The sequence below is a fragment of the Carassius gibelio genome, chromosome B1, assembly GCF_023724105.1.
Source record: "Carassius gibelio isolate Cgi1373 ecotype wild population from Czech Republic chromosome B1, carGib1.2-hapl.c, whole genome shotgun sequence".
NCBI lineage: Eukaryota > Metazoa > Chordata > Actinopteri > Cypriniformes > Cyprinidae > Carassius > Carassius gibelio.
In genome coordinates, this window is record NC_068396.1 from 16,527,775 (window position 1) to 16,553,931 (window position 26,157).

Below are 26,157 nucleotides of genomic sequence, written 5' to 3' on the forward strand. Positions count from 1 at the left end.
GTTCGCTGAAAAAAAAAAAACGTTCGGTTCACCACACATGGTTTGGCACACACTGGGACCGTGGTTCAACTTAAATCTGACAAAGCATCTGTAATATGGTTTGCTAATAAATAACATGTAAAACAAACAGGGTTCAGCTAATATATGTTTCTGTTGATGCATGTGCATTCTGGAATCCCAGACATAAAAAACGTGGACAAACCATGCATTCTTGTTCAATGTGAATGCCTTATGCTGGAATATGAGCAGTCATTTATTCCGTCATCAACCGGGTACTGCGCACACAGATGAGACTTGAACAGCACACATTGATATATGTGTTTAAATTAAACTTATTTAAACTGTGTCAGTTTAAACATTTAAGAGCCAGAGGACGTGAGCTCACACTTGCAGTGTGAAGATTTGTGAGTGTGCTCATTCGAAGTGTGCAAACCCACGCCTCAGAGCGGGCACAAATATAATCTCTCTCTGAAGTACTGTTTAAATGGAAAAATTCACAAAAAAATTATGTCAATTAAAAAGCTTTTGCAACTTTAATAAAAAACAATCTTTTTTTAAATGTATATATATATATATATATAGATAGATAGATAGATAGATAGATAGAAAGATATAGATATATAGATATTAATTATACAGTCAAATATGTGATGCTGTTTTACATTACTTTATAAAATTTCTGTACCTAAAAACTAATGCTAGACTGCCCTAAATAAAAAAACTAAAAAAACTGAAAATCACTGTATATTTTATTTGTATCTTTACTCTATTGTATTTATTTGTGCTGTTGCTCATAGTCATAGTATATATATATATATATATATATATATATATATATATATATATATATATATTAGGGGTGTAACGGTTCACAAAATTCACGGTTCGGTTCGATACGATACACTGATGTCACGGTTCGGTTCGGTTCGGTTCGATACGTTTTAGATACAGCAAAATGTAAAAACATCTCAACTTTTCAGAATGCCGCAAGCGCACCGCGGGTCATGTGACAAGAACCAACCAATCAGCTTCATCCTTTCCCGTAACAACGTTGAGAGCTCAGCCAAGATGAAGGATCAGCTGATCATAGTTGTATATGGATTGCAATTTTGAAATAAATTTAGTAGCAGAGCTACTGCAAGCGATTTTTAGAGCTGCAAATCCATTTATCCTTCGCTGAAATTTCCGCGTCTCATGGAGAGAGCACGTCATTGTTGCTTAGCAAAGACAGACGCCTCATGAGCGCTTCTGCCCGAGCGCTTTGGAAAGGAGGAGAAAGAGGCGCTTAGCGTTTTCCATGCGTTTTTAGGCACGATATGTGAACGGCCCCTAAGGCGCTCGCTCACTCAGCACGCGCTGAAGGCTCGTTGCAAAATGTCGAATGCATTTAACAGACCAGAAATATAAGTGTACCCTGTCATGTTGCAGATGCGACATACCGTTGTTTTTTTATCCACCACTCTCTTGCCATCACCATTATAGCTTAAAGGGAATCCAAAGTGCACCCAAACACCAGACCTGTTGGTTATTGGAGGATCTTCTCATTTCTAGTCTGTTAAACGCATTGGCTATTTTGCAACGAGCCTTCAGCGCGTACTGAGTGAGCGAGCGCCTGCTGAGTAGCCTAACATAAACATATAAGATGGTGTTTTTTTCTTCTTCGGGAGTGTCAGGGGCGTTGCCTGTTACGTTGTTTGGGTTATTGGGCTACCTTGTTGAACGCATATCATTATATTTCTCTCTCTTTTTTTTTTTTTTTTCAAATATAATTAAATACTCCAACGAACCGTTCGGTATACATAATGCGTACCGCGTACCGAACCGAAAGCGTCGTACCGAACGGTTCAATACGAATACGCGTATCGTTACACCCCTAATATATATATATATATATATATATATATATATTTTTTTTTTTGTATAGTTTCTCCATAAACAGAACACACACATATATATATATATATATATATATATATATATATATATATATATATATATATATATATATATATATATATATATATATATATATATATATATATATATATACACACAGTACAGACCAAAAGTTTACTATTACTATTTTTTTATGTTTTTGAAAGAAGTTTCTTCTGCTCATCAAGCCTGCATTTATTTGATCAATAATACAGAAAAACAAAATGTAATATTGTGATATTATTACAATTTAAAATAATTGTTTTTTAAATGTATTATACTTTAAATTATCATTTATTTCTGTGATGCAAAGCTGAATTTTTAGGATCATTATCACATGATCCTTTAGAAATCATTATAATACGATTCATTATCAAAGTTGGAAATAGTTCTGCTGCTTAATATTTTTTCAGAACATGTGATACTTTTTTAGGATACTTTGATGAATAAAAAGTAAAAAAAAAGACACACACGCACACATATATACACACACACACACACACACACACACACACACACACACATATATATATATATATATATATATATATATATACATACATACATATGTATCTTACGTTCGGGAACACAGGAGACGAGAGATCCAAACGCAGTGTGAGTTTAATGGGTAATCCAAAATCAGAATCCAACAAGCAGGGGGCCAAAACCAAAAATCAATCCAAAACAAACAGGGATAGGAACAGGAACAGAAACTCGAAATTAGGAACGCGAGGAAACTGGGTGACGGAAAGTAAGGACTCCATGAAAACAGACCAGTTAATAAAGGCAGGGTAATGACTATCAAGTGGAGACACCTGAGTGCAATTAACAGGAGTGCAATTACTTTGATGAAGGGACAAGGCTTTGTGGGAATTGTAGTGCCTGCGGTGAGGTGCCTATGGGGAAGTAAGACCTCTAGTGGAGAACCAGAGAAACAGAGACCAGACACTGTGATATTACCCCCTCCTCCACGGAGCAGCTACTAGATGCTTCACCCGAACACAAGAACAGACCAAGGAACACAGAGACCAGGAGGGAGGTGGAGCGGCAGAGGACCAGGGGGAGGGACGGAGGGCCAGGTAATATAGGGAAACAGAGACTAGGAAGTGCCAAAATACAAAAACAAAACAACAACAAGGAGACCAGGAGGGAGGTGGACCGGCGGAGGATCAGGGGGAGGGACAGAGGGCCAGGTCCATAGAGGGAAACAGAGAGAAAACAAAAAAAAAACTAGAACAAAACAACAACAAAACACAAGTCCAGGAGAGAACAGAAAGTTCAGTGGCCCAGGGCAGGACCGACAGGGCAGGAATCCAGGGTGGAGCAAGGTGGAATTGGAGCCATGTGGTTGAGACAGAAGCCCACCAGGACTGCGCGGAAGACTAACACATCCATGCGGACCACTGCCGAACGGCGCTGAAGGTGGAAAATCAGCCGAGCAGAAAGGTCGCTGTTCCACTGCAAGATGTGTCAACGGTGGGCAAGCTCTTCAGTGAGCAGAGATCAGTGGAGAACTTTGTCATCACTGAAGGAGAACTCTGAATCTTATGGCAAATTGGGGACTTACATAGCCAGATGGCCACGTCCATTTTGGTATGCTTTGGAATGTGCAGCATCGCTGCAGAGCCATTGGTTTGTTTTTTTAATTGTACTGCACGAACCAATGGCCATGCAGTTATACTGCATTATTGAAAAAGGCTTCAGTTCAGGAGAAAAAAAATGACTTTTTCCAATAGCGTCTTTACAGACGCAGTACGAGTGAAGTATCGATAGGGAACTTTACTTTTTACTATCAACTTTGCTTATAAGCATGCATATTACTAGCATGTTGGCTGTTTATTAGTCTGTCCAAACACTGCCATTTAAAAAAAAAAAAATCAGTAGATCAACAGTAGATAAAAATGTGTATGTGTGTGTGTGTATATATATATATATATATATATATATATATATATATATATATATATATATATATATATATATATATATATATATATATATATATATTAGGGCTGTCAAATGATTAAAATTTTTAATCAAATTAATCAGAATTTTCAGTGGATTAATCATGATTAATCACTATTTGCAACTACACTTGAATCCTAACCATTTTTTTTCTGAAATGCATACCAAAAGATAAATAACAGGACACAGATACATAATTTTCATGTATTGTTTCATCATGTGGTTCTTTTTTTCTGAATTTCAAAAGTTTAACATTTACTTAGATCAAATTTACCTGAGCACTATATCAAACCATGCCATTTAACTACAGATAGTGTAAGAGTTTTAGGTGAACCAGTGGTTAAATATAGCCACATATCTATGAAATTATGGATAGAGAAACTCGAAAGAATGAACTCAGAAACAAAAACATGCGCCACAATCACATAAGCAGCACTCTTGTTTTTGGGAGGTGTTCATTTGCTCTGCCACAATACTTTAGGATCGATATTTTCACGTTCTGAAGGCTTCAAGTGCCAGTAAAACCAAGTAAAAATGCATATGCTTTCCCAAACAGCTGTAATTTTCGCTGCATTGCATGTAGGCGTTCTGCGCATGCGCAGTGTGAAACACAGGACGCTATAACACAGTGATCCTCAAATCTGGCTCGCGAGATCCACTTTCCTGCGAAGTTTAGCTCTAACCCTAATCAAACATGCATGAGTTTGCTAATCAGTGTCTTTAGGATCATTAGTAAATCAAAGGCAGGTGTGTTTAATTGGAGTCTGCGCTAAACTCTGCAGGAAACTCGCGAGCCAGATTTGAGGATCACTGCTATAACAGGAAGAAGAAGCTCCAGCGTATCAACTACCAAAGTCATCTCTGTTTATCGAGCTTGGCATGAATGTATTTGTGAGTAACTGGGGTAAAACCTTAAGCTTCTTCGGTGTTTTCGTCGCGGCGCTCGCTGCTGTTTTTTACTATCTTGAGAATTCAGAGATCGACGAGACTTTCCTAACCTGAATAATTTGTCACACTGCGCATGCGTGAAATGCGTTAAAAAATTTGACGTAATTAACGACAAACAACTAATTAACGCCGTTAACGCGCTATTTTTGACAGCCCTAATATATATATATATATATATATATATAATTTTATTTTTGTTTGCAAAGCTTGTAGAACATGCAATAGTGGCACATTTCGATTCTGAATGTGCAGCACTCAAATGTATTTAATTAAATCACTATTTTTTCTATTCTCAAATTTAAGACCTCTTAAAATTATAAATCTGAATTTTGATATACTTGAAAGATATTTTTGGCCTTACATTTTATCAAACTAATTTAACGTCACATCTACAAACAAAGTAATAGATATAGCAGTTACATATTGTCAAAATGGCTTAAGTGCCACTAATGCAGTGGGCTGTGTAAAATAAACCTCTCACTGCCCCACCAAATCTTACCGGTGAGTCAGTTTACTTTACAATCCAAGGAGAAAAAACTTTTCCCTTATAAAAGAGAAGAAAAAAAACAAACTGGGCTATTGCCATGTAAATGCTCATACCAGATATCCCATGTGAATATTTCTATTTTTAAGTGTCCTTGCCCTGAATTTTTTTTTTTTTTTTTTTTTTTTTTTTCATTTGCATTTGGCATGAATAGCCCTTACCTGGCCCACTGGCTTAAACAAAGGCCACAGTACAAGATAACTCTTCACATGCATACTTTTATTCCATAAACTGTAGATAAAACTGCAGCACAACCACTAGAAGCTTATTCAGATAGTAGTATATGCTTACTGACTTCAGCTTGTCTTAAAACAATTCAGGGAACATTCGTTTTGAAAATATACACAAATGCTTGGGTGACCATTCAACCATCATCTCATTTTTGGACTTATGCATTTCACATAATGCCTAGACAGTTTTAAAAGGGTTTTGGAAAGAAAACCAGTAAAAATGCACTGTTCTAAGGGTGCACTTAAGACTATGCAAATAAGTTCCATATGGAGAAAAAAAGGGTAAGCCATCCCTTTGTAACCCTTTCTGATGTCAACAGCCAAGCAAAACAGTGGAATGGAAAAGTGTCATATATTACAATCTCTTCCACATCAGAAAGGGAATGCTTTTAATAAAATTATGCTCTCAACATAAGAGGCGGGTCACTTAAAACAAAAATTGTAAAAATCCATTTATGTTGCATGGAATTTAGTGGTGGAAATGTTTATTATTTCCAGAGATTTGTTGATTATCAGTTCCATCACCAAAATTATTCATTCACTGATTCGTTCAGTGACCATTTCTTCATATTACACAAATACGCCAGCAGTTGGCGAAAAAGAGTGTCTAATGTGTTATGTCTTAAGTCAATGAACGTATTTACTTGTAACAAAAACTGATTTGGCTTTATTAAAGTCTGTGCATGATTGCATTAAATAAATAATCTAAATAAACTGTAAATTGTTGAGTTATATTCTGTATTCCAAATATGAAAACAAGCGTATGTGCACCAATAACTGCGCTTTGTATCTGCTGATTGCTGATTGAGATTTACATGCTTGGCTGACTGACCCTGTAGGTACTCATTCATTTCATTCACAAACGAGATGTATCAGTTCATTAAACTCTTTCACCTACGAGAATATCATATTCGTTCACTACATTCAACAAGTCACATGCTCCGTCACATCTTGAGTAACTCTTTGACAGGATGAAACAGCTGCTAATAGCGCCGCGCTCGCTCGCTGCTGTGGGAAGAACTTCACTGAACAAGAAATGAGTCTTTTACTGTCTATGGTCAGTGGATTATGTAAACGAGAATGATTCGTTCACCTAAAAGATTTGTTCACGAACGAACCATCATAGTGCAATTACCTATAGCATATATTAAATATCTGGAATAGATATTTTCATATTTTATTAGATTCTTTGATGAGGTTAAGTAGCAACTTCCGTGTGTCCCGATGCGTGGGGCGGGTCGGGGCGGGTCAAGAAATTTTATTTTATTTGCGGGGCTAAATAATTTAATAAAAGCGGGACCCGCGGGTTGGAAAAAACCCCGACCCGCGCATCACAAGTAGCCACCAGACCAATCATCATAACACGCAGAACACAAAACATCAATAACAAAATCACTTTTCAGAGACCTAGACATTAGAATATTCTCTCAGTATATGATTATATAATGTGCAATATCTAATGATATCTAGAGATGTAACAGCATGAAAAATTCTTATCACGATTACAGTGACCAAAATTATCAAGGTTATCAGTATTATCAGGATATTGTTAAAATGTGCTGGAGAAAAAGTACTGACACACAAATCACTTCAAGTGTTATATTTAAAAATCAACAATAAAATTAAAATTACTAAAGTAAATAAAATTACTTTTTGTTTGCATAATCACTAAAACAATAACATTACCAATGATGTTCGGATTTTAAATGACAACTTGACTTACAATAGCATCTAAGTTTAATAAAGTTAAATTAAGTTACTATTTAATAGCATGTTTAAATATCTAATGTAAATGTTCAAATAAAGGTTTGAAAAAGTTTAATAAAAATGTAAACCTCACATTTCAGCATTTAAATAAAGAAAAGAAATGTGAAAATGAAAATGATTTATAAATTATTATATGTATTTTATCCGCTCCATAAATTATTCTAGATAACTTCTGAATCATTTAAAAGTGTGAAATCCACATAAGCTTGTTTTTCATCAACCGGTCAAAATGTACAGCAGGGCATCAAATTCGGTCCATTTTTGGCCAGACCGAAACTGCACAGAGGCTGGATGTAAATATTAAGTCTCTGTAAATCCACTTACTGACAGCAGGTGGTGCTTATGGAAAAGCTGAATTAGTGCGGTTTCCCATAAACTCTGTGGACAAAGGAGTATTGCGATTAAGAACACTTACTTTAGGCTTAAAAGTAAGACAGTTCCCTTAGCACTCTTTTAAGACCCCCAGCTATTCCGCCCAGTTTTCACTCAAAATGAAACTATTCTGCCTGCTCTGCACACGTGTGACTGTTACTTGAAACTGTGCAGTATACTGGACAGTAGGCTATTTATTTATTTTATATGATTATCATTGGCACCCCGTCCTAAATCGCCGCCCTTCACCAGGCTCCCGACATTAGTGGGTGTGTGAGATAGGAGGGGCACTGGATGAGCCAAGGATGGCGGCGTGTTATGGGGCACACCAGATGTATATATAAAAGACCAAAAGCATGATCAGTGAACAAGAGCAGTGACTGTAGAAATCAAAGAGAGAACCCCTTCGTAAAAGCTATTATTATTATTATTATTTTAGAAAAGGTGAATGAAAAAGCACTACATGATTTATTCTCGTCATTTACAAAACTATGAAAACAATATTATGTATATAAAAAGAGAGACCGCATATGCTTAAGCATCTATAACAAATGCAGGAACCTGTATGGTAACAGAAAAAGAAGTAGTTCAACAATTAAGAACCATTGAAACCTATCGTAAATATTTAAATATAATTGGGCATATAAAGAACAACACCAGTGATCTCTATTGTTCCTAATAGTGACACTAACCTAAGAACACAATGAACATTTATTAACTGTTGGAACAAAGTAGGCCTACATTTGAAAAAGAAAAGATATGGATCATAAGTGATTATAGGATCTGAAAGCCTAAAATCAAGGAGTCTACAACAGTGGTTTTCAACCTGTGGTCCGGTGGTATTGCAGGTGGGCCGCCAATTATTTTCTGTTCATTTCCAGTCCATTCTAGGGCTGTGCGATTAAAAGAAAACGTCCTAAAATCACGATTTGAGCGTGCGCATATGCCTAACTCCAGGTTCACACACTGTCTGTGATGCGCCTTTTTTCTGAGCCAATGTTGACGGATCAGAGCGTTCTCACTGCGGTAAAAGGCTAGAAATTAAAACGTGCGAAAATAATTCATGTCTAACACATGAGCATAGAGTGAATTTGTTAGTGAACAGGATGCAGTTTAAGTGAGAGGAGACACGTTTTAAGTGTGCACACTCTCTCCTCGCAAAGCAGCGTGTATCTGAGCAAGCACGACCGGTTTTGTGACAGAGCAAAGGAAATTTGCTGCGAAACAGAGAGATTCGCACTCGTGCATTATTTTAATGTGCTTTCGCGTTATTTATGCGCTCTCACTGCTGACCGCATACACATACTGTATACACACTGCAAACACCTGAGGCACCGCTACAATTAATGAGCTCTATGAACAATGCATGGCAAAAAAGAAAAAAAAGTCCCTGTATACAGGATTTTTTTTAATTTATTTTTTTTTGCCACAAGTCTATACATTTTTTTACATCTTCACTATAGTGATAATTTTGACTTATGTCTGTTCTAGAGATGTTACAACTTTTTGATAAAGCTCTGATTGGTTTTCTTTTGGAAATATGTTTCAAATTAATCCTGAATGCATTTATGACTGTAAAAGCACAATTGCAAAATTGATCAAAAAAATCGCGATAGTTTTTTTTTTTTTTTTGTCCATATCGCACAGCCCTAGTTTATTCAATAAATATAGTTTAAAATCTAGCTTCCGAGTACTAAGTTATTAACCCAACCATAGAGGGGTCAGTTAATTTTTTTGAAGTGGGCCGCGCATTTGGTTGTGTGGGCCGCGACTTGAAAAAGTTTGGGAACCACTGGTCTACAATCTTCTATCAGGCAGAATACAGACTCTTTTAAACTAAGCCATAAGATTACATCAAAGGCATCATGGTAAGAGTAAGGCAACATCCACCTCATAGATTAAACAACTGTTCATGCATGCTTTTTTTTGACCTTGTAATTTTTATATCAAAATGCTATAACTTGATGTTCTAGTGAGATGACAACCTTCTCTTTGCTCATGTATACTGGACCTCTCCAATCATTTCTACTTTAACCCCATCCCTGCAAGCTCACATTCATTTCCCTCTATTTTTGATTGCAACATGACATCCACATCTCAAAATCCAATTAACCCCTGATGGACTGAACCAAGTCTCCGAACAATTTATTATCATTTTTTTTCCTCGATAATCCACTACTTTCAGATGTATGTCACAATTTGGAAGAAAGATTTATAACTAATTCAGTTTATGGCTGCAACTAATGATTATTTTGATAAACTATTAGTTGGCCAATAATTGTTTCAATTAATCAAATAAAAAAAGCCAAATTTTCTTTTTTGTTAGTTATATGGACAAAAAAATAAATAAAATAAATAAAAAACACATTATTTCACATTCTGCACAGTGTCCTTGAAATATGCTAACTGAATGCTATGAAAACATACAGTGTTTCATGTATTAGACCACCTGTCATAATAAAAGACAAAAAGCAAATATTTTAGGAATGTCAAAAAAAAAAAAAAAAAAAAAAAATTATTGTCTTTTTTTTTGGCAAATAACAAACTGAAACAAATAAATAGTACTTATTCACATAATAACAAAAATGGCCTCCTACGCCTTTCATTCTTTAGGTCCTTTTTGACTGTAATTGGGCATCTGGAAAAAACACTATAAAATGCTTGACAATTTTTTCTGCCTTTCTTTCATAGACGAAAGCAATAATCATATTACAGCATTAGAAATAGCCTACTGCTGTTACCAAAGAGCTTACACAAATTGGAGTACTAACCTATACAGAAAGCTAAAAAATGATTTTTGTAATCACCAATACTGTTAGAGTAGCAATGGCACAAAACCTTACCTAGTTTGTTAAAAACCTTACATCAATTTTATTTAAATACATTTAAGCACTGTATAGTAAATATAGTTTAAATATCTACATTAAAAATGAAAATAATAATAAATATAATAAAGCCGAATAAAACCACAAACTCAGTTCTGGTTCTGGCCAATAGGTAAGAATAATGTTCTGCAGGAACACACGCTTACTTTGATCACAGTCACGTTTTACTGTCATTTCTTTATCCTATAACAGACTGTTATGAAGTGTCTGATATTTATATTCAGACAATTACATGCTATTATCAGGTATGCAGAACTTCACAAAAATGTACATTTCTACCACATTACACAATCGTCTTTAATCATTGTGGCGAGTGGGGCGGGGCCGAGGGACGTGAGAGAAGGAGGGACGCGCTGCTGAAGATCCCTTGTCGCTGTGGTGAATCTGCGGTGCCATCGAGCTGGCAATGAGTGTGCCGCCATGGACGCTCGAGGCGATGGGCTGGAGCGAGTTGCCGGGGACGGGCGAGCTCGCTGCCCGCTGCCCACGATATGGAGGGGCGGCTGCCGTCCGTGAGGGAGCGGAGGAGTCGGCGCCGTTCGCTAGGAGGAAGGAATCCGGAGGAGCAGGGAACGGGGGACTCCTGCCGGCTGCCCGCCGTCCACCGGGCGGTGGAGGAGTGTCATGCAGTCCGCCGAGGGCCATCCAGTGCCACCGCCAGGCACCGCGGATGAGATCACCCAGCTGGTGGAGGGCCGAGCAGCAGTGCGTCTGGGAACCAGAATTTTTTTTTCCTCTCTCCCCTCTCTCGTCTCTGTCACTCCCCCTTCCATCTCCTTTTCTCTTGCCTCGTCTGTCCTACCCCCAGGTTAAAAATTGCTTCCCGGGGTTAAAATATAATTTTTTGCAAGGGTTGCCTTGGTAAAATTCACACTTTAGGGGTTAAATATCACGTTATTGGTATTGGGGTTGCTTCAAACCGCGGACATGTAAAAAAAAGACTTGGCAACACTGGTTCAGGTGGAGCAGCAGTTCCTACACAGAGCCGTAGTCTATCGACAACTAACACAAAATCGTTTTCAAAATCGACAAACAATCGCCTGCGATTTTAAAATCGATTTTGTGTAGATTGTCAGTGAATTATGGCTCGGTGGAAGCGACCACAATACCAATAACGTGATATTTAGCCCCTGAAATGCGAATTTTACCAAGGCAGCCCTGCTAAAAAACGTAAATTTTAACCCCGGGAAGCAATTTTTATCGGGGAACCTCCTGGAAGCGCGATTGGGTTAGTTTTGGATTTGTTGTGGAAACCTGGCAACCCTGATCTGAAACGCACGTGCTGGAGATATACTTCTAATTACAGGAGCGTCTTTACTGATGAGATGTGCATGAAAATCGCATTCGATTTTTTGCACAGTACTAATTTTAGTTTATGTTTTGCTTTTTATTTGCGCGCATCAGTCGTCCGTGAGGGGCTGATGCGCTGTTTTGTTTATTTTGTGATTATTAAAGTTTCTGTTTGATTGTGCGCCGGTTCCCGCCTCCTTCTTCCCGATGAATAGGAAGTTTTATTATTACAATCATTTTTATACTGTTAATTTGAAATCTCTTTGCTAGTGACACTCAAAAGCACTTTAAGTGAATTGACCAAAGTAACTACATCATTGGTATTTCTATGAAGATCACTAGCAAAGTTATATCAAAGTAGGGCTGTCACTTTTGTGAAAAAAATCCTTTTAAATTTTTAAGACACAAGTGTTCATTGAATCGATTGTAAAAAAGACATTTCCTTTTTCAATGTCAAATAACGGACGAACGTAAAGAGAGCGCTGGAAACGCACAAGTCAGCAATATTTCTTATATATTGGCATGAAGTTTCGTGCAGAATAACAAACAGCAACAGGAGTGCAACATTCTCGAAAAAATAAATGTACAGAGGGGACGGCTGCCATAACAAAAGAAAAACATTACTGCAGGCTTCAACCCGGCTGCATTTATAATTTAGGCAATTCAAAAATCTCCAAGATTATTTTAAATAAGGATCAATCCATTTCCAACAACTGTTCAAAAAATGAAACTTCGGTAACACTTTAGTATAGGGTCCAATTCACACTAATAACTATTTGCTTATTAGCATGCCTATTATTAACATATTGGCTGTTTATTAGTGCTTATAAAGTACATATAATGCATTACATCAATAATCCTACCCAATACCCTAAACTTAACAACTACCTTATAAACTATTAATAAGCAGCAAATAGGGAGTTAATTGAGGCAAAAATCATAGTTAATGGTTAGTTAATAGTGAGAATTGGACCCTAAAATAAAGTGTGACCGAAAATTCAAATGGACTTGAGAACAGGACATGTGTGTTTTTTTATTGAACATAACCGACACTTAGGCTAGGCAGCAAAAAGGCTAGGGCCATTACAAATTTATTGGACAGGAAAACAAGTCGATCAACATTTTCGGGGTCCAGAGCAGAGCGTTTTTTATTCACTATATGTCCAGCTGATGAGAAGATGCGCTCTGACCGCACTGATGTCCCAGGGACACTCAGGTACAGCTGCGCAAGTTGGGAGGTATTACTGCCAATTTTCCACCACAAAAGCCGGTCGCTGTCAGCTTGCAATGGTCCTTTTCATAACTCAGAATCTCCTGTAACTAGATGCGCGAATGAGGCGAATTCGCGTCTACCGCACCGTGAGCCCTTTACATTGACTTAACATTGAAATCATTCGCGCCAGACGCTCTATTCGCGTTTGGTGTGAACGCAGCATAAGAGGTCGCTTTCGACATAACTGGGTCTTATAGGCGCATAAAATTGATGGTATTTTCTGTCTAGTTTCGCAACGCATACTGGACTTTCGGAATTCTTTATTTTCTTTTCTGCTTGTTTGAGAGTTTTGTTACATCTATATTTGTAAATTGTTTAATTCTTTAAAAATTAATTCTGTACATATTTGGTTAAAATCGATTCCCTATTTTCATCTTCAAAACTTTTTTTGGTTGGTCCGCTCGAATGTGCAAATAAAAGTGACAGCCCTATATCAAAGAGAGTGTTTTTCTTTTTGGGATATGTTCTTTGAGTACTTCTCTGGGAACAAGGCACTGACAAGCGTTTCCACGCCAACCTGGCACCTGTAGCATTATTGTGGCCTGACATTTCGCCTGTCAGCCAATAGGACAAGGCTGACTTTTCCCCCCACTTAAACCCCACAGCAGGAGGAATGCCTCAGTGAGCCGGGTCGTTCCCCAAATGCCCGTAAATATTAGTCTTTGCTTCACAGCTATTTGAAGAAAAAAAGAAGGGGGGGGGGGGTGATCTCCGCAAAAGATTACATGGGACTTTTCAGGGGTGAACATATAGATTTTCCTGACAAGAAGGCCCTCTATTATTCTGACCTTAGCCAAGACGAACTCTGGCAGAGACAGCAAGTGCACCTTTCAGCTTGAGTGGCCAGGGCCAGGAGACTTGTCGAAAGGCTTTCTAAAAGGGAGGAAAGCTTGTTTACCGCTGCTATGACACGGCAGCCCTGCTGGGCGGGAAATGCAGGGCCCTAAACCCTGTTATTATTAACAAGGACAAAGAGAACAAGCCAGCCTCAGACTGGTTGCCAATGTGACAAGTATGGATTTACTGCTCAGAAATTCACAAGAGGACACTCAGCCTTCAAACCAGAAAGACAGAGAATATGAAACAGAGAAGTGAAACAAAGCAGAGCACTAATGAAGGCCTGTTCAGATTGAGTGACCAACGTTTGTATCTGAGTGACATCACATCATAAGGGGGGTGTTTAAAGTACCCGGCACGCATCCACCTGGGCATCAGAATCAATATGAACTGGAGGATGAGTACTCCACACCGCAGGAACCATTGACTGTCACTGAGCCTCACAAACTGAAGCATCTGACAGACAAAAACACAGACAAGATTAGTTTCCTCCAGATTTAAAAGGAAGGAAATGCAGGAACGGCGAAGATGGGAGCAGAGAAGAGTGCAGGGTAAGAGAGAGAGGCTTGAAAAGTCGAAAAGAGAGACATGGATGATTGGTTTAGTGAAGAGCTTGAGTTCTTCAGCAGTCTTCTCTCCCGCTGCCTCATTGCCTCTGCAGACAGTCAATGTGTGTGCGTTTGTATAATGAAAGATGGAGGTCAGTTAGAGGGCAGCGGTCAGAGGACAACATCTGACTCTACCTGCTATGAGCTCCTTCATGCTGAAACTTTACCAGTCAGACGCACGCATATGCAAATACACACTCATATCCAAAGGGGAGCCAGTGTATCAGACTACTATGGTTTTGCATTTAGAATTATCTTTTTAATTATATTTCATATATTTTTCATTTGTTTTAATTTGTTAAATGGTAATATTTAAAAATGTTTTACAGCATTACAGGTCAGTGTTTTGTAAAACTAAAATTACTTTGTGGCCATTTTATTTTTGCTTTAGGTCACACTATTAACTATTAACTACGACTTCTGCCTCAAACTAAAGTAGTTGTTAAGTTTAGGTATTGGGTTGGATTAATATTGAAGACTGCTCCCTAAAATAAAGTGCTACCATGTTAGGGGGCAGTGGTGGCCTAATGGTTAGAGAGACAGACTTACAACCCAAAGGTCGTAGGAGGGAATGACCAGTGCTCTCTTCCACGATCTATACCATGACTGAGTTGAGACCCTTGAGCAAGGCACCGATCTCAAAACTGCTCCCCAGGCGCTGGAGCAAAAATGGCTATCCACTGCTCTGGGTGCATGTTCACTGCATGTGTGTGTGTTCACTACTCACTGCTGTGTATGTGCACATCACTTTTTACATTTTTTTTATGTTTTGGAATCATGAAATTTGTCTTGAAATTTGCATACTGGTATATTTATTATTATGTTTCTTTTAGTGCCTATTTATTTAGCATATACTTTTTTATTATTATTTATTTTTTAAAATTATATTTGATTGTATGACACATTGCACACCTTCTGTGTTCTATTTCTGAGAAGAATGGTAAACACTTTATTTTACTCACTTATTTTTACGGTGTCCTTGTTACACGTTACATGTACTTACTATTAAAATAACAATAAATTATGCATAATTACAAGCAAGTAAGCCAACGCCAAAGCCAAAGCCTAATCCTAACCCTAACCATATAGTAAATACATATTACTCAGTACTTAAATGTATAATTACACTGTAACAAGGACACCTTAAAACTAAGAGTAACCAAAGAATGTGGCCAAAATGATCAAATAAGGACATAAATCTCCAATGAGAAGATAATAGAACCACAGTCACAGAATAAAGCAAGTATTAATCACCTTAAGTGCAAGTAATTCTTGCAGCCACTGAATCCTTTGCTCCTGACTGTCTGCTACATCACTGCTGCCGCCACCTGGAGACAGAGACCTGGAGCCCTGACAAAGACAAAAAGAAACCGGTAAAACAATAGAAAACCCCTTTTCACCAACACAATCAGCAAGTTGTTAATTATCAAAAGCAAACGATGAGCAATAGCCCTTTACGTACAAATACACAAACATCATCCTACACACTCTCCAAAACCTAATGGGACACGGGCTGAATCACAAGGAGGATCGCACATGGAATGCTGCTGAAGGGTTCTCTGTGCAGGGACCTAATGAGCATGTTCATTTCCATTTACATTGTTTCTTTGACAATAATGATGTCCCATTAGGGGAGACTAAAGGGTTATAGAGTGAGAAACGCGCCAGGCCTCATTACCAAAGGTGGGGAGGGAGGCGCCTTTAATTGCTCTATCAGGGCCCAGAGTTACACTTGATAGGACAACAGAAGCAGACTTTGGGGAGAAAGAAAAAAGAGGGAATGTGTGTGTGTGAGAGAGAGAAAGATAGAGAAGAGTGGGCTCTCTCTAAAGTACCTAAAATCAGTGGAGAGTTGTGTGCAAAATCTGGTTAGGGCAGTGAAGGAAGGCCAGATGGCGGATCAACTGTGAAAGAGTGAAACTACAAAATGGCAGAAGCACCACTACAGATCGAGAGAAGCAGATATTCGGGGACCAGATCAAAACCCATTAATCTAGGGAAAAAAAAACACTGATACTTCAGAGAACTAAAAAGATCCTTTAAAAGCTGATTAGCTCTTGACTGGGCTGCTGTTGAGTACAACTAACTAGAGTCACTTGCTTGAAGCTCTTAGTCCAAAAGGATCAACCAATTGATGTCTTGAAGTCAACTCATTAACAGCATAGCTAAACTTTCCTCTGACACATGTCCCAAAACCAGACTTAACATTCTCAGCATACACGGGAACAGTGGTGTCCTCATCATCAAAGACTTCAACTCTGCAAGGATTAGCAAAAGTGTGAAATTAAAGCTTACAAAGGAGAAGCAATCAATACTTGAATATAGAGAACAAAGAGAACAGTTGTGAAATTAGGGGCAAAGAAAGCCTCACCCTTCCTGGACTGCACAGGTTAATTCTCATGTGCAGGGATGCAAACTCATCAGAGGTGAAAAAGCTGACAAAGATGGGGCCTTGAGAAGAACATTTTTAAAACATCAGCTTCTAAATGTGGATTTAAGTTGACTTTCCATAAGGATGTAGATGGAAATAATCACACTTTTTCTTTTTTTCTTTTTTTTTATTCACTCTCCGCTTTAGTTGTCTCGGACCACATACCCAGTTGCTTGCTAAATTATTACTGATGTTGCTGTTATGCTTCATATAAATAAATCAAACTAAACACTGTTGTACTGTGTGTGTGTGTGTGTGTGTGTGTGTGTGTGTGTGTGTGTGTGTGTGTGTGTGTGTGTGTGTGTGTATATATATATATATATATATATATATATATATATATATATATATATATATATATATATATATATATATATATATATATATATATATATATATATATATATATATGCTGCTTCAAGACATTGAAAACCTCTCTTTCTAAAAAAAATACTCAGATCTGCATGAATTGCATAAATGACTTATTCTGGATTCAAAACAAAGACTTTTGCCAAAAGATGACAGGTTTGCATCAATGCATATGGACAATATAGTTAAAAAATTTGTTAGCATTTACTCAACCCAATGTTTTTCCAAATAGCTCCAAAGCTAGACATTTTTGAAATATGTACTAATCAATCTTTTCCATTGCATTACAACAAATGAGGACTGGATATTTCACTCTTCATACTGTTAGAATTTGCTTTCACGATTCATAGGTTTGGTCATTTTTGAGTAAAGTATTTTATTAAGCATTTTCCAGGGAACAAGACCTTACATAACCATGTCAAAAGAAGAGTAAATAGTCTTTTAGCATTATCATGAGCACTAGAAGTATGAAGATAGGATAAGTATGAGGATAAGTATTTCAGTGTTAACTGTACAAAAATATTATTATTAACACTATCACATGATACTTAAAAAATTTTTTAAAAAAAAAGCTGCCTGAAAGGCCGTGTTCAGAATGCTTAAGCTTTCATTAAGATGGCAAGAACCCTGGAAAATACTGTTAAGGGGTGGAAGATAATGTTTTACAGTAGTGCTGGGCGGTTTGAACAAAAATTTATATCACGTTTTTTTCAGCATTGTGAGTCTTTTATCACAGAACAGTAACAATCTTTCATAGTTACAGATATTAGTTTAAACTAAAATATAAACAAAGCATTATGCATTTTACTCCTAGGTTTGTATAATAAGCCGCTCAAGCAAGCGGCAAAACATTTAAACACAATAATTAGCCTACTTGTTAAAATATTTAAAATTAAAACACCACAGACATATATTTATTGTGAAATGACTGCATTTCCGTGTCAATACATGTTCAATTTTCTTGCGAACAATGCGCTTTCACTTTAATTCAGCACTTGCAGCACAGTAAAAATAGACTAGGTACATAAACGATCGCTGCCCTGCTACAGACGCACCGCTCCTGGAACGCACTGACGGACCGAAAACTTGTGCAGTGTGAACGCTGGAATCCGTTAACATAGGTGCATAAAAGCTGCAGACAGAGTATGAAGTACAACACTGTAAAGGGTCCATCTGAAACAGTGTCGCGCTGCCGCAGCACAGCATAACGTTCGTTCCGAACGTTGAGTAATTAAATACATCGGTATGGTGGTATATAAAAAATTAACATCGTTAAGAAAATAAATACCGGTTTTCGGTATGAACCGGTATACCGCCCAGAACTATTTTACAGGGTCAGCTTTTTAATATAAAACTTTATCACTCTGTCTATAGCACACTGTAATATATGTTTTAGTTTGAACTGTCTACCTAGGCAACAATTTTAGGCATTACAGTTGCACCCAACATACAAATACTATTTTAAACAGTCTTTTTTGTGTGGCAAAGGTTACAATTTAAATAAATAATATATGTGCTGTGTGTTTCAGAGTTAAGCAAAGCAACGTGTTCTTTTACAAATTAACAGCTCATGATCCATGTTTTCAGTGTCTCAGAGCCATAAATTTTACTCCACAAGAATTTATGTCTGCATCTGCTCTGAGTTTGGGTCATTTATGATGTTCATTTAGCAATGCAACATGTGAAAACTATCTTCCTAAACTTGTATTGAGAAGCACCTAGAAAATTGTTATCAACAAAAGAGATAACAATTTAGGGGAAGTCGTGGCCTAATGGTTAGAGGGTTGGACTCCCAATCGAAGGGTTGTGAGTTCTAGTCTCGGGCCGGACGGAATTGTGGGTGGGGGGAGTGCATGTACAGTTCTCTCTCCACCTTCAATACCATGACTTTGGTGCCCTTGAGCAAGGCATTGAACAGGAATTGGGCTCATAAGGTTACAGTATTGAACAATATGTTCCCCAGAACATCAGCGTGGTGGTAGCATTATGCTCTGGGGATGTTTCACTGTGGCAAGGAGCATAAAAATAAATAAACAAATACATACAAAATAGACAGCACTAACTACAGAAAAACTTGGGAGTTAATTAAGCTGCAATCAGCAGGAGCACTGGGACAATTAATCTTCAATCAAGGCAAAGACCCAAAACACACTGCAAAGGCAACACTAGAGTAGCATACAGTATACCAAAAGGTAAATGTCCTAGAGTGCCATGTGGAGTACAAACCAATATATATATATATATATTATTTTTTTTATTTATATAGCGCTTTAAACAAAATACATTGCGTCAAAGCAACTGAACAACATTCATTAGGAAAACAGTGTGTCAATAATGCAAAATGATAGTTAAAGGCAGTTCATCATTGAATTCAGTGATGTCATCTCTGTTCAGTTAAATAGTGTCTGTGCATTTATTTGCAATCAAGTCAACAATATCGCTGTAGATGAAGTGACCCCAACTAAGCAAGCCAGAGGCGACAGTGGCAAGGAACCGAAACTCCATCGTTGACAGAATAGAGAAAAAAACCTTGGGAGAAACCAGGCTCAGTTGGGGGGTCAGTTCTCCTCTGACCAGACGAAACCAGTAGTTCAATTCCAGGGCAGCAAAGTCAGATTGTGCAGAAGAATCATCTTTTTCCTGTGGTCTTGTCCTGGTGCTCCTCTGAGACAAGGTCTTTGCAGGGGATCTGTATCTGGGGCTCTAGTTGTCCTGGTCTCCGCTGTCTTCCAGGGCAGTAGAGGTATATACAAACAGACACTATGTAATGGTGCCATATTATTTTGAGACTGAGTAAATCACTCAAAGAGCTGATAAACTCATCCAAACTGCTGCCTAAATGGTCTTAAGTATTCAGTTGCAGGTGAATGCTAATGCATTGCATATATACAAGGACACACACACACACACACACACACACACATAATCTAAAGATAAATATATATATATATATATATATATATATATATATATTTCACAATGATATTACTGTTTTACAAAATGTTTAAACAAATAAATGCAGCCTTTGTGAGGGTTTTTTATTTTATTTTTTTTACAAATTCCAGACATTTGATTGGTGGTGTTCTCGGTCAAAGCTCCTGACAGGGCAAGCTGAATAAAACATTATGCCTACTCATTGTTGTAATCTGCATGATATAAAGCATTTTAATGTATTGGGCATCTCAGCCTAATCAATCTCCCTTCACAAAATGACGTGTCATATGTTGATATTTTATATCAAGGTGAAAGGTGCATACTAGCAAATGGGACTGGTGCTGGTGCATTACGGTTTCATCTAAAAAGCTCTGTTTTATGTAAAAGCATAAAATAAAGAATAATTCCAAATGAATTTCGTCACTTGGACAGGAATAACAAGAGCATGAGGCTCATTTTCAATCTCATCACAAAGTGACATGATGTGTGGCCAAGTATGGTTTCCCATACTCGGAATTTGTGCTCTGCATTTCACCCATCCAAGTGCACAAAAACAGCAAGGAGTAGTGAACACACACAATGAACAGTAGAGCCTTTTTTTGCTATGGTGCCTTGCTCAAGGGTCTCACCTCACTAGTGGTATTGAGGGTAGAAGAGAGAGCTGTGCAAGTGGTGTTGTGTGCTGTGCTGTGGTGAAGCTGAAATTACTCGACCGGGATTTAGTTTTGTTATAATCTACATTTAGCTTTTTACTTCTGGTGATTGTATTTAGACAAATTCATTGTATTCATAAAACTTATGCTCTTTTGTGAAGATTATCACAGTAAACCAAACGTGCAAGAATCATAAGTTTAGAGCTTATTTTCTACAATAAATCCAATAAAAAGTCAATAGAGAATAGGGATGGGCATTTTGGGAAATTTCTCATTTCGATCATCTATAGGTTTCAAAAACGATTAATCGATTAATCAGGGGTGTGGCTTAATGTGGGGGGCGGGGCGTGGCCATAATGTATATAATGAAAAAATCTGAAGATTGTAATGAAAATGAAAAAATAAAAATAAAAATCTGACATGAAAATCTGTCTATGAAAACATGAACACCAACACATGATTAGGACAGGTTAGATTATGATTATGATGAAGCAATGTTATTAATAAAGAAGCACGAAATATCTGCCTGAGGTGAAGAGTATACCAATAAACGGAAGCTAATTCTATGACACATCCCATGATAAATCAGATAACTGAGATACATATCAGACGTAACATTACAGCTTGTATCAGCACAATAGGATGCTAAGTTATGCGTTAGACAGAGAGAGAGAGAGAGAGCGCCAGCGCGCGCGAGCTCCTGCTGATGCGTTTTCATGACAGCGCCCTGAAAGATGGGCAAAGTTTGAGCTATATTTTCATCTACGTTATTAAGTGTAATAGTTGTAATGAAGCTGTATTTTTAAGTTAAGATTTATTTTCCATATACCACCTGCGCGTTTTCGAAGCCATATGAATTGAATTATGCCCACAAATATGACGGAAAAAAAGCTCGGATGCAATATTATAACATCAGTAATAAAATAATAACAATAATAATAGAAAAATAAAACATTTAAGAGCAATATCATTATCGTGCATTGCTTATATGAGCATGAAACGAATCGCTGATATGCAGCGATTTCAGACTAATTGTTAATGTTAATTAATCAGATATAGACTAGCTCTTGCAACTTTTATCTGAAAAAAAAAAAAATAATTTGCAGATGCAGATTTGAACTTGACCGAAAGTGTAACTCGGATTGCGCTTTACAAACACGAAAGTACAATAAATTCACATTAGTGTCACTATCGTTATTTTTATGTATTCTAATATTTAATTAATATTTTGTATTCAATTTGCACTTTCTGATCAACCAAAATATTATTTAAATATTATTTAACAGCATGGAAATCACTTGCTAAATAATTGAATAAGAACAACTATTATAAGGTACTATAAAACAGAGACAGATAGCCTAGATATTTTAACTATGGCTAAAGCTCAAAACTAAAATAATAATATTGTTTAAAAAAAATTTATATTATATTTATCACGACCGGTGAAACGTTCAAATGTCTATTCAAAAAACATAAGGCCGTCTACGTGTTCAGATGAGAGCCAAGTGCGCAGCCTGTTCACATTTAGTGGAATAAATTTGCTTCGCTCGAACAGATGTTGCAGGAACAGCCAGGTACCACTGAACAAGTAAACATTCTCTGTCCCTGAAACTAATGGGCACCAAGTCTTTCACCACCATTTCAGCGAACAGCTTTTTCGTCTTCTCGGTTCTGCCTGCGTTGCACTAAGGTCTTACGGCAAGTGATTCAATGCTCGTCTGAGTTGCCGCTCTGTTATCGCCAAATATTTTATGTACACATTTTAGATGATAGCGCATTGTATTTGTTGTAGATGTGTGTGACAGCTTGGCGCTGCACAGCTTACCCTGAACTGTATTTTCATCGTTCTTCTCAAAGGGAAACCAGCCATCACTTACGTGACTTTGAGGCCATGATTATCTGTCTTCTAACGTCTTTTGAGGTATCAAGTGGGAAGCTAACCAATCAGAGATCAGGGCGCCTCCCATCGTGCTGCCATAACCAATAAAAAAAATAATAATAATAATTTCGATCATCGTTTATGTGATCGATCATCGCTGTCGCGGTCGAGTACTCGAGTACTCGATCACTGTTGCACATCCCTAATAGAGAAATCATATTGTTTTTTGTCAAGGGAAATTGGGTTGACCTACAAAAATACCTAATCACTGCAACACCCTATGATTTTCTGTTTCCTGAGTTCTAGAATTTAGTGTGCATGCAAATTGAAGCAATCACAACACAACATGCATTAAAAATGTATCTGCTCTAAATTTATTATTAGTCCTTAAAATGTAGTCACATGTGTGAGTGACTGGTTACTTGATTGATGCCCACAGTTCATGTGCTGCACTGCATGTACAATGGTGGATCTATTTCACAGCCGTGAAAGAGACATTACAATATAACTGATTCAACTTTTAGCAAAATAATATGACATGACAAGTCAAAGTGAATCTATTGCAAGCATGTATCCAGTAAACACAAGACTCGATGGCTTGTTCTTGGACCGGGTGAAAACAGATGTTACAGAATCTTTCCCCTTCTTCGCAGAGAGACAACTCTAAGAAAGTGTGTGAAGTTCAGCCGTGCCTGACATGTTTGCAGCACCAAGTTTGAAGGCTACGATGACTGGTAATTACCGCCAGCAGACAAGTAGGCCTTGGCACCTGTGTTTTCTCTGAGAGCAAGATAATGAAAAAAACAATAGCGCTGTCATCACCTTTGGGTTCCTGATTGCATTATAAAAACTACAGCCGGGCTTGGCATCTGGGCGTGACCTTGTTAACTGCCAGGGTAATTAAGTTTAACCAATTGGGAGAGGGGATGATAAATTATTAGCAGGTAGATTTTGTTCACATTTTATTAAATTGGCCTGCCAAAAGGGTCGGCCAAATTATCTGGGGCCTCATTTGTTGGAGGCCGGCCACATTGGCGCATCTGTTACAATTATTTATAATTCCAAGCAGTCAAAAACCAACAGAGTTCGGCATCAGCCGCGTAAAGCAATTTACAAATGATCTGATGAGGGAGTGTTTGAGTCTTTTCCCCTCATTTCTAGCCAGCAGGAAAGATGAGGGGTGAAGAAGGAGAATAAAAGGGTGAGAGAAAGGAAGCGTGTGAAAGAGCGTGAAAAATAGAGAGGGGATAAAACAGCATGCTGTAATTACAGAACACGATTAGGTTGTTCTTGGAGTTTTGCTGGCATTGGTGGTCTCAGTGTAGAAGCAAAGGGAACATATGGAGGGGGCTCGTGATTGTGCTCCCTAAGGCCCGTGACCCATAAGCTGACAAAGCTGCATCTTGCATCTGAATTAGACTGTTTTACACATGTACCATTTATGCCACAAAACAGATCTGATCACTGTTATTTACAAAACAACTATAATCAGGCCCTTGACTTCATGAAGCCAGTAGAGGAGTGCTTCACTCTGGGCCAGAGCTGCTTAATGCGTGTATGTGGCAAACTGTTCCCTGCATTAGCATGTGATGGTTGTGTAAACACAGAGGCATCTCTTCAAGGCTGTGTTTTTATATGAATTTAGACGTGAGTGGCTCTCGGGTCATGGTGAGCAGGCCTGTGTTTTTAACTGGTGATCAGAACCCCTGCAGATGGACAGGGACTGCATGTGAGTGAATAAGCGACCGGCTGAGCCTTTAACACATGGCTGGGGTTTATTAATGAGTCTCAGTACACACACTGTTCATCTCATGAAAGCACTTGAGCACAAGAGTTCATATCATTACAGTAGAAAACATGCTAAACAAACTTACCAGCATCCAACAAAATGTTTTAGGACAGCCAGTGGCTGGATTAATTTGAAGGTATTCTTGCTAATACAGCTGTTTTCATATTTCATAATGCTTTGAAGAAATATCAATATAGAAGCCATGACTCAATTCTGTATACTGTGTTAAACAACTGAAAGGTCATAGTATTTTTCTCATAATACACAAATCAAACATCTAAGACTGTCTTAGAGATTCACTCAACTGACCGCTGCCAAAAGAACAAACTGAATAATGATATATGAAATTAATAAGCCGTATTCCCTAGGAAGGTTTTTTTTTTTTTTTTTTTTGTGGAAGAAAACTTTTTTCCATGCATGATACCAGAGTTTCACTAGCAAAAAAAAAAAAATAATTGCTATACTTTGTATCTTGAAATGTCACAGTGTTACTTTAGATTTCATAATGTACAATTTTTTTTTTTTTTTTTTTACTTTATCTTAAACTTTACCTGCACTCTAGTTGTCGGTTTCCTTTTATTTAATTTATTTTGTTATTTTATAATTTTTTTGCACAACAACATAACCTAACCAGTCACACTGTGATAAGATAATCAATGACTTATATAGGAGTACACTTGTTTACATAGAGTTCACAGTTATTTTCTAAATCTGAGGTAAATGTCCCTCACAGGCTGTCAAAAAGACAAGTCTGACGATTTTAACTAGCGTCAATGTTGGTGGAAGGCCTTTCTCAAATGTTTCCTGCACCCGGATCTTCCCGTCTATTTGACAACAAAAATCACGTCATCTGGCTGACTTTTGTCACCTTTAGGCTTTTATTAAAACTGCAGATCATTGTCCCATTATCTGTTTTTGTATCCCCACCCACAGACATTTGGCAACATGCCCAGTGCACTATAGGTGTTTTTAGACAAAGGGAACACTACAGTCATTTTACTCTTTTCTCTAGTTAAATCCTGCCTTTTTACTGCATAGACAGTCAAGTTTAAATGAAAGGACAACCCACCAAATCAAATTAAACTAGTTTAACATCATACAAAACACACCAAGTACCTGAGCTGTCAGCTGGTCAGCTGTTAGCTGATCACAATACAGTCTGATTAATGTGGGAAAAAAGTACCATTTATCGCATCGCAGAGTCATGTCATGGCTGGTTAGGACAGGGTAAATTATGGAAAAGGGCTCCCACATAATACAATAGCCTACCATACTAACAAAAACAGATAATTGTTCAGATGATTTCAGAATCATATTGTTGTATATAATCTCTGTTAAAACGTATGGGCTCAATAATTAAAATAAGCACCAATAATAACAGTTTATAATGCAAATCTAATTTAAACATTTTTCTGATATGCAAAGTGAAAGTGTTCATTTGCATTTGG

The 26,157-nt window shown here is 37.5% G+C and overlaps 1 protein-coding gene across 4 annotated transcripts in view; it reads right to left on the reverse strand.

Moving 5' to 3' along the window:
• cntln (centlein, centrosomal protein) overlaps nucleotides 1-26,157 on the reverse strand; it is a 146,257-nt gene that overhangs the window by 98,704 nt on the left and 21,396 nt on the right. For all 4 annotated transcript variants that reach the window (XM_052545617.1, XM_052545618.1, XM_052545616.1 and 1 more), the window contains exon 10: nucleotides 15,909-16,004. In XM_052545617.1, coding sequence (XP_052401577.1) covers nucleotides 15,909-16,004 — 96 coding nt within the window. The remainder of the gene's footprint in view (nucleotides 1-15,908; nucleotides 16,005-26,157) is intronic.